Source organism: Arachis ipaensis, chromosome B05, assembly GCF_000816755.2.
Source record: "Arachis ipaensis cultivar K30076 chromosome B05, Araip1.1, whole genome shotgun sequence".
NCBI lineage: Eukaryota > Viridiplantae > Streptophyta > Magnoliopsida > Fabales > Fabaceae > Arachis > Arachis ipaensis.
Window position 1 is genome coordinate 141,231,227 of NC_029789.2, and position 10,757 is coordinate 141,241,983.

General features: G+C 37.0%; 1 protein-coding gene across 1 annotated transcript; it reads right to left on the bottom strand.

Moving 5' to 3' along the window:
- LOC107644517 (signal peptidase complex subunit 3B) lies at positions 6,204 to 9,655 on the bottom strand. The gene is made up of 5 exons (XM_016348385.2): positions 9,239 to 9,655; positions 7,304 to 7,366; positions 6,840 to 6,893; positions 6,565 to 6,651; positions 6,204 to 6,476 (listed from the first exon to the last, which is right to left on the bottom strand). Exons 1-5 carry the CDS (start codon positions 9,638 to 9,640, stop codon positions 6,351 to 6,353), a joined length of 732 nt encoding a protein of 243 aa, XP_016203871.2. The 5' UTR covers positions 9,641 to 9,655; the 3' UTR covers positions 6,204 to 6,350.

Consider the following 10,757-nt stretch of genomic DNA (forward strand, 5'->3'; position numbering starts at 1 on the left):
CACATATGTCTAACCATGAGGTATGCAAAGGAAATGAGAGAGGAAGTAATAATAGAAAAAGTACAAAGGTATCAGAAATGGTTACTCTATTGTGTGAGCCACTCTGTGGAGTCAGGATGTGAGTGATGATTCGGTGAAGAAGTGCTCTCTCAGGTCCAAGAGCTTTGTGAGTGAGAACCGTACTATCCAAAGCAGAGTAATTCTCGCATGTTTGATTCAAGGCAATCTGAAGAGTGACTCCCACTTGTGAGTCCCATTTTTCTGACATGTAGGCTACTGGTCTTTCATCAACGTACCCAAGGGCAGTGCTTATTGTCTCTCTGCTCAGAGTCAAATAAACCTTATTCACATAGGAGTGAATCGCACCATCTATCAGCCTCATGTTTGCATAAAATTCTCGGACCAGGGCAGGGTATACTGGTTTCTGAATTTTGAACAAAGGAGACCACTTCATATTCTCAAAAAGAGTGGTAAAGTTGATCCCTTTGGCAGCCAGAGAATCCAGGTTCATCAAGTATGAAGCACAAGAATTAAACCTCCCTGTATCAAAATGAGAATGGCTTTTGTTGTACTTGTTCTTGAAATCCAGGGACTCCAGATTCGGGGGCTCCCTAATATCACGTAACGCGTAACCTTTTGCCTTATGAGAACTGCGGCCAGGGGTATCTTTCTTTGGTGGAGACTGAGGTAAGGACGTATGAGACTCATCTTCTTCCTCAACCACGGGTTCCTTCTTTTTTCTTGATGAAGTCTTCTGAGCAATGACCTTTCTGCGCATGGTTTTAGTAGATTGAGAGGTAGGAGATGAAGAGGATGTAGAATGAATGTGTATATGAGTATGGGTTTGAGGGGTGAAAGATTTTTTGGAAAGGAGAATTCGTTCACTTTTCCTTGGAACAATTTTCTTTTTCATGATATTAAAGAAATGAAGAAGTGGAGAGGGGAAGGTGAAGAGAGGCCGAAGAGTGTGGTGAGAGGAGGGAGGTTAGGGAAGCATTTAATGTTGAGTGGAGAGAGAATTGAAGGAGTTAATACCCACTAATGAGCGCGGTTATTAACCAAGAAAGGGTTTTAAAAAAACTGAAATGTTAGCTCCTAGAATCAAGGGATGAGGAAACAATCACTTCTTCCTACAAGTTTTGAAATGATGACTTCCTAAAAGTATTATTAAAAAATGAGGAACTCAAAATGGATCAAATTAAGGTCAAAATAATTTGGTGGGGCCCAAGATAATTAATGTCAGCGCAGTCTCCCCTTGAATCATGGCCCGTTCAACATATCCTGAAATTTGTCTCCTGCTTTTCTACGAGACAAAATTAAACAGAATTAAAAAATTTATAAATTTTTAACAGAACTTAATTCTATCATTCCCAAACTGTTTCTTAAAGTGCAGAATCTGTCTTCACATAGGGATTTTGTAAAAATGTCAGCAAGTTGGTCTTCGAATTTTACAAATTAAATATCAATAGTACCCTTTTGCACATGTTCTCTAATAAAATGATATTTGATTTCAATGTGCTTGGTTCTTGAGTGCAGGACAGGGTTCTTAGAAATGTTTATAGCACTCATATTGTCACAAAATAAGGGTATACTATTGATTTTTAATTTGTAATCTTCCAACTGTATTTTCAACCAAATTAATAGTGAACAACATGCAGATGCAGAAATATATTCAGCTTCGGCTGTGGATAGAGCCACTGTGACTTATTTTTTGCTTGACCACATGTTGAGTGAGCTTCCAAGAAAACAACACATGCCGGATGTGCTCCTTCTATCCACCTTATCTCCTGCATAATCTGTATCACAAAATCCCACTACACAAAAATCATCAGATTTTGGATACCATAAGCGATAATCACTAGTTCCCTTAATGTATCTAATGATGCGTTTAACGGCCGAAAGATTGGATTCTTTTGGGTGAGATTGAAATCTTGAACATACACCCACACTTTGTACAATATCCGGTCTAGAGGAGGTTAGATACATGAGTGAACCTATCATTCCTCTATACCTTGTTTCATCCACATCTTTGCCATCTTCATCCTTTTCAAGTTTAGTGTTTGGATGCATTGGTGTTCCCATTGGTTTGGAATTTTCTAGGCCAAATTTCTTGATTAATTCTTTAGCATACTTTTCTTGGTGAATAAATGTACCACTAGGAGTTTGTTTAATTTGGAGACCAAGAAAGAATGTTAGCTCTCCCATTAAATTCATTTCAAACTCACTAGTCATGAGTTTTTCAAACTCTTCACACAAGGATTCATTGGCCGATCCAAACACAATGTCATCCACATAAACTTGAACTAGGAAAATATCATTATTAGACGCTTTAATAAATAAAGTAGTGTCGGTGGTACCCCTTTGAAATTGATTTTCCAACAAGAAGGCACTAAGCCTTTCATACCAAGCTTTTAGAGCTTGTCTAAGGCCATAAAGAGCCTTTGAGAGTTTAAAAACATGGTTTGAAAATTCTTTATCTTCAAAGCCGGGGGTTGTGCCACAAATACTTCTCTATCAATAAAGCCATTAAGGAAAGCACATTTGACATCCATTTGAAACATTTTAAAATCCTTATGGGCAGCATAGGCAAGAAGCAACCTAATTGCTTCTATTCTAGCTACCGGAATAAAAGACTCATCAAAATCTATACCCTCTTCTTGATTGTAACCTTGGGCCACTAATCTAACCTTGTTACGAACAACTTTTCCATCCTCACCTAGTTTATTTTGAAAACCCACTTAGTACCCGTTACCTTCTTACCATCCGGATGAAGTACTAGTGTCCAAACCTCATTCTTGTCAAATTGAGCTAGCTCTTTTTGCATGGCTTTGACCCAAAAAGGATCTTCAAGAGCTTGCTTTACATTATTAGGCTCTATTTGTGACAAGAGAGCAAGATTGCTTGGTTCTATTTGTCTTTTGGATGAGGATCTTGTTGTTACACCTTGTAAGGGATCACTAATGATAAAGTTGTGAGGATAACCCCTCATGGACTTCCATTCTCTTGGTTTCCAAAGTGGTGTTGAGCTTTGATGAGCTTCAGTGGGTTGTTCTGTTCCAGATTCTCTTGACTGTCCTTCTGTCAGGTTGTAGGACACCAAATTTGAGCCACTGTTTTCTGCCATCTGGATCTTTTCTCCAAGCTGCAAAGCTTGATCTCTTTGAGACCAAGCTCTGATACCAATTGATGGTTTTCAGTGGCTAAGAGAAGGGGGGTTGAATCTTAGCCCATTTTTCGCTTATTGAAACTTGCTGGTCTTTGAAACAACTGTTGGAGACTTTTTTATTTTTGTCTCGTACACAGCCACGAGACTTTTTTCTTTTTATCTCGTAACCTGGCACGAGATATTTTTCAGTTTTATCTCCTATGCAACAGAAACAGAAATAGAGTAGAAGAAAGAGAGAGAATCACACCAAGATGTATCCTGGTTCAGTTGCAAAGTGCAATGCAGCCTACATCTAGTCTCTATCACAACAATGATGGAATTTCACTATAATCATCATGATTACATACACCAATACTCCCTAGGAATTACCTTTCCTATCCAGGACAAGTCCAGAATCTAAACCCCAATCCTGAACTTGACTTGGTCACACCCAAGCTTTCAACTGCTAAGTGCTAACCCAACTTGCAAGGGGATTCTCACAGAATCATGAAACACAACACAGATGTACAAAGGACCTCTAAGGACATCTATGGCTTTTTCTTTTAATTTTGCACTCTCTGCCTTTTTCCGCTCTATGGCTTTTTCTTACAAACCTCACTGTTTGCCTTTTCCATGAAACTCAAGACAGACAAAATTAAACAGAAAAATACAAAATGAAGAACATTGAAGGAGAAGAACTTCTGTTAGCTTAGGTAGCTATGAGAACTCTGTGCCTTGCACTCTGATTCCTTGCCTCAAGTCCTGACTGTTCTCCTTTATTTATAGAAGGGGAAGCCTCCAAGATTGAAGTTCTTGAACCGAGCCAACTTCTTCTTTTTCATGCAAACCGGTTCGGCCAGAGAGAGAGGAGAGGAAACTGAATGTAAAACCCAACATGCAATTACCTCTGTGTCTTCCCTTTACACAAAGCTTCACCAATCCGAGCCATCCATCTTGACTTGCACTCCAAGAAGGATCCCTAACCCTTGATGAGTTCTTGATGATGATAGCTTCTTCTGCTCTATCTTCTGCATCTTCCATCACGTAGCTACTGTAGCTACCTCCTGTGGTGGTTGATCAAAAGCTGAGACAAGCCATCTCTTAAGGATCTTCTTCCTCTGACCGAGATCATCTTCTTTCATTTTTGGTATGGAGAGCATGAGATCTCTTCACCAAATCTTACCATTTGTGATGAAAATCTCAACCACAACATACTTTTTGTTTTCTTTTTCTTTTTCTTGCCATCATTACAATGGTCTTTAGCTTGTTTCTAGCTTCTGCTTCATTATTCTGATAGCTTGCAAAAGCTTCTATGCTTTCTCTGTGAAGTGACCAAATGAAGAAGAGGAATGGGAGAGAAAAGAGAGTAAAAGGAAAGCATTCAATGGATTTGATCAATTAAAATGAATTAATTTACTCCCCTTTGCTTTAAGTAGCGTGTATCATTAAGGCAGCAATCAAATCAATTGTCATTTCTCTCTCATGGTTCCAATGCATTTAATGTTAATTGAATTAAATTTGGAATCCATCAAATGAGAGGAAATGAGTGACCGAATTAAGCATGCAAAGCTTTCTTCCATTATCTTTGGTTTCGGATCAAGTAAGTTGGTTTCAAACCAAAAAATTGTTTTGGACTAACAGTAATAGTTAAAATTTGGCCCAACTAGTAAAGTAACAATTCAGCCACATCTTTTAACATTTTGATAGCCAATGCTGAATATTTTATTCTTATTAGGCTTGCAATTCGGCCCAGCATCAAATTCTACATGACAAAATTATTAATTAGTAGATATAATCATGAAGATCAAATTAATAATTTTGTAATTAATTGTATTAATAATATTTGATCATCACAAATTTAAATTTGAATTTTCCAAACTCATCAAGATTAATTAAGTGTCAGCCTGTCAAATTTCGTTAATAGTTCATGGTAGATTTAAGAAAGGGAATCCAAATCATCTAACCTCAAACAGGTCAAATTGTTTTTTATTTTTTTCATCAAGGATTGTGTTGTCTTGGGAATTGGGATTGGTATTTACTTAAGAATTAGGGACTTGGGAAGATTACAGGTTGATATTGGTAATAAAAAGCTTGAGTATACAAATCAAAACAATTTGTTTTCAAGGGTGAATGATAATTTAAGCCTAGGAAACTCTCCTTTGCAGAATTAGGGTTTAGAGTGTGGTTGGATAAGAGGATTTTGACAGGTTAAATAAACTGATAATGATATCAACCACAGCAGTCAGCAAAATAAAATAAAATATCATAAAGTTCATCGCAGGCAGCAAAATCCAACACTTTCAGTTTGCCTATCATACTCAAAGGCAAAGCTCAAGCTAGCGCAACTGTTTCAGTTTAACCATTCCAGCAAGGTCATGACCATTGATTGTTACAAACATATAAAAAACAAAAATTATTGTTCATCAGTTCATCCTTCAAGGTGGGGTTCAGCCATATAGATCATATGATGATGAAACTGGCTCTATGGAAATACAGAATTTGCTAAGTAGGTTCTTTTCAAGCAAGCTCATTTTATCATCTTCCTGTACTCTCATTTGGACAATCTTGTTAAAGAAGAATTCAAACGTGACATAGGAATGATAAATAAGGAAAATGGAGAACATATAAAAAATGAGAGAGCACTACCCCTATGAAGAGAAATGTAGACAGAAAAGTAGGAGGAGGGGTTACAAATTGACACACAACCTCAAAAATAATTCTGGTTTGGGAAGACGGAACTTGATGGCAAAGTTTTAAGGCATGCAAAAACAATCAGGCATGTGGTGCATTGGGAAGTTCCTAATGCACTGAATGAGAAAGAGTTGCTGTCCAACTTGCTATGTCATAATTAATAATTCTAGGAGTACCACTGAGTCATTCACCAAATGCAAAAGGACAAACTAATATGGGTGATCATTAACAAAAACCTAAGCTAATAGAAATAAGCTAGACATAGAAATAATCCCCTTTTCAATCTAATAGTGCTTCAAAACTGTGACGCAATCTGAGACTCTTACTGGGGAGGTGTTTCAAATCGAAAAATGTCGGGAACAGTGGAGGAGACAATTAAATACCACACGAAAATTTCATTTCCACTTTGTCAAATCACGGGTTTCCTGATTCTAGTTCCTTGAGGTAACCCTCTATATCCATTATAGAAAAGGCTAAAGTTAAAGTAATACATCATTAACAAGACAAGAAAGAATCATCTATATTCCTCTGGCAAACGGTAACCCGGCATGACTATTTTATCTGCAAACATTTTGCCCGTCTTTGGCATAACATGCCAGTGCATAGTCAAGTTAAATTCTTTACCACGCAAATTCCTTCCCTGAACACAAACGAAAAATGTCAAATATCAGGACCTGATGAAATCTAAAGCAATTCATACCAGTGGTCACATTCTCAGAGTTGTGTACCTGGTCGATGAAGCGATACTTGTTTGAAGTATGAATCCAAAACTTTGCATGCTCTTTAGAGGGAATGATACCATCCCATAGCGATATCTGCAAATGGCAAATCAAGAATGTATTCAAAAGTCAAAACAAATGCTATAACATACTATGGCAGAGAAGCAGCATATTAATAGGTGATGGGAGTGTTATCTTAGCGAGATGAATACTACTCTGGTTTCTTTACTCCCTCCTCAAAAGGAGCAGACAAACTTATTAGTGTTTTATATTTCAAATCGTACCTGATTTAAAGAATTCTTTGGAGTTTCATACTCGGCAGCTAAAAAGACAAAAACCTGCAAGCATATATGGAGAAGCAAAATAAGTGCCAGGGCAGCCTGAAGTTATAGCCTAACTGCTTAGAAAAATTGATCAAATATTATTATCCCAATCCAATACATTTTATGTTATATCAGGCAGTTACAACAATAACATGGAAATACATTTGGTTATGCACCATAGAAATGCAAAGATGGGAGCAAGAATAGAAATATATTTCAGAAAATTAAACAAGATATAACAGTGGGCAAGGCTTATTAAAAATTACGACATGCATTATTAAGGGAGGAACAGAGGAAGATCATGCAGATTTTGCCCATTGCATCCTGATGCACTAATTTGCAGTCTCCCACTTATCTTCCTACCTTCCGCATCCATACTTTTCAAGAACCAAAGGGAACGAGTAATGCAAATTCTATTCACAAACCTGTTTTGTGTTCCATGTGAAAAGAGATTGTAAATCTGCTGATATATTCATTGTCATGCTGACCTGCAAGAAAAGAAAGGTGTTCCACTTCAGATTAAACACCGGATAGAAATGTTGTATAAATATAAAAGAGAATGGCATCACAAGAAGGTTGTTTATGACACAATATGATATTAATATCAAAGTATCATATGCAGCTAAAATTTCAGAGCTGGTACAGAGAAGTAAACACATGCATACAATATGGTAAAAGATAGAACTTTGAGAAGGTGATACGTGCTTTAAATGTTCGTGATATGAAGAGTTCAAATATTATTTAGAAGTTATTAGTTTATATTTTTAGAATGTTCAATTTAATTTTGTTTATTTAGTTACTAAATTGGACTTTGTGTTTGTGGGTTTAGGGTTTTCTTTGTTTTAACCTAATAAGAGATTATAAGTCGTAATATTGAGTGATTAGAGATGTCAAAGCACTTTTTGGTTTCGTGATGAAACCATGATGTGGACAAGTGAGGTTGAGTGAATACCTCTCTTGTTGCATTGGGAAATTGGTAGAAGGTTGAGGAGTCCCTTCCATTCAATTCCCAATCTATGGCGTGGACAAGTTAGGTTGAGGAGTCATTTTCTTGTTGCGCCAAGAAATTGGGTAGAAAGTAGAGTGATTCTCTTTGTATTTAATTTCAATCTATCTCTTTTATTTCTGTTTCAATTTTAATGTATCTTTTTTATTCGGTTTGAATTCTTATCTTTTTGTTTATCTTTTTTTTACCTGAGCTCTGATACCAAATAATACAAAAAAAAGATAAACAAAATAACATGAATTAATATTGAATAAGAAACATACATTAAAATTGAAATAGAAAATAAAAGGGATAGATTGAAATTGGATACAAAGAGAATCACTCTGCTTTTTATCCAATTTCTTGATGCAATAAGAAAGGGACTCATCAACTTAATTTGTCCACATCATAGTTTGGGAATTAAATCGAAAGGACTCCTCAACCTTTTATCAAATTCCCGTGGAACAAAAAAGGAACTCACTCAACCTCACTTGTTCACACTATGGTTTCATCTACCAAAAACCTATAGTCTCTCAATACTACGACTACAATAGTTTATGAGGTATTTATAACCTCTTAATAAGTCAAAACAAAGAAAACCCTAAGCCCACAAACACAAATAACTAAATAAACAAAATTAAAATACATCAAATTAAATTGAACAGTTTAAAAATATAAACTAATAATTTCTAAATAATATTTGAACTCCGAACATTTGAAGCATGTATCAGAAGGCCTAACATGACAGGGCAACTAAATAGTTGCCTTCTTCCCCTTTCAACAGCAAAAAAAATCTAAACCTTGTTACATCTTTGAACTAGGTTGTGTTGGTTACAATTATTAGATGACACCATTGTGATGGTTTCAAGTCCAATTATTCCTGGCTTTATGCTTTGATTATTTCCAATTTTCAAATATATGAATATCTAAAAAGTAATTAAGCAATGACATAGGAAATGTTTCGGATAAAGGTCAAGACGTGTTGTTCATCAAATTTATCTATATTCTACAAAGCAATAGTTCAAAAACTCAAGTAATAAAATGATCCCAATTCAGCATAAACCTTCATTTCAGACAATAAGGCATTGGCTATATATTCACACTGCTAAGAACTAGAGATCTTATCAGACCTAATCACAGCCACATATGTTATCCATTTCAGTATCCCAAGTGTGGGCAAGTTTTATCAATTCAAACATTTGGCTCAATGGCAGAATGAAGTGCCAAAGCTACAAGAATTATTGCTGCTAAGCGTAGACTATAGCAACGAGTTGAAAACACCAGAATTGAATATAAAACAGTGATATTGATAAATTACTAGCAAAACCCTTTGGGAAATTAAACCCTAATCGTAGATCGGAACAAGAAATTAAACCTCATCGTTTCCGTTGGGCTGTTTCTGAAACCAGTTAATGTTCAAGACCTGGACATGGGCAGAGGGAGAGGGGGAGTTGAGGCTGTCGGAGAGGGAAGCCATAGCGCACACAAGGGCAAGAATGGTAATGGCGAACGTGAACAGAGCGTTCGCTCTGTAACCGAAGGAATGCATATTCGGACTAGAGGACCACGGAGCTTGAGGCGCGGTGAATCGTGGATGGCAGACCTCGAGGCGCGGTGAAACGCGGATGGTGGAACTCCGGGCGTGGTGAATGGCGAGCGGCGGAGCTCCAGGCGCAGTTAATTGTGGACGGTGGAGCAGGAGCTTGAGGCGCCGTGAATGGTGGACGCTGTCTTTTGCTGCTTTATGATCATTACAGATAAAATAATAAATAGTCATGAATTTGGTATTATTATTATTAGGGAAAAGGACAAATTAGTCCTTGAGGTTTTAAATCGTGGACAAATCGATCCCTTAAGATCTAAAAATACTAAAACGCTCCTTACTATTCAAAATGTGTGACGGATCGATCTTTTCGTGCAAAATGATGTGCCAGACGTAACGGAGAAGGGTGATCTGTCGCTTAGTTGGTGTGTGTTGGGCCTAGGTAGCAAGACGGGACCGTTGAGGAAGCTTGGTGTGTCCGTTAGGAAAAAGTCTTGGACAAATAGGTCCCTATAATTGAAAACGGCAACGTTTTGATGTTTGCCCTATTTGTTCAAATGGAACTCGTTCGCCATTACCGTTGTTCATTTCTGTGAGTGGTTGAGTGTGGGGATATTGTGCAAGCTTAAATGGTCAGTGAGGGAGCCTCCTCCAGCTCACGACGAGTTCGACTGCCGCCAACCGTGAAATGCGTGGAAGCTTCAGAGGAGAAGGACGAGATTGCTCCGATGTGTAAATGTCGTGTGTATGCCATATTGTACAAGTCGAGGACGACGACGAACCCCAATAGATTGTTCTTTGGGTGTCCATTCTTTAAGATATGTTGGTGATTTTATTTGGTCAGTTTGATTATAGGAGAGTTGATTAAGTTCTGTTTGTTTTGGAACGATGAACATGCAGCTGAAAAATCCCAGTCATTGCAAGTTCTTCTTATGGCTGGATGACCATCTTTCAACAGTAAGAGTCCTTGAAAAGTTTACTACGGAGGACGAGGTTAATGATCTGAAAGTGTATCTTGGGAAGAAGGTAGTGAAACAGAAGCTGATTGATTTGGAGAAGAAGGTGTTGTATCTAGAGAGGAAGAAGAATGTTAATCTGTATTTGGTTATTGTAGCAGTGGTTTGTGTAATTTTTGCTTATGTCATTGTCAATCTTGGCTGAAAAGTATGTAAAAAAAAATCTTGTAATTTAGTATGGGATGAGTTTCCATTTTGTTGTATGTTATTCGAACAAACAATGTTGTAAGGTAAATTATGATATGTTCAGCAAAGTCATTTCCCTAAGCAAGTGAGTGGCATAATTATTTAGAGACATCATTATATATGTAAAGTATAATTTAATCTCATGAAAG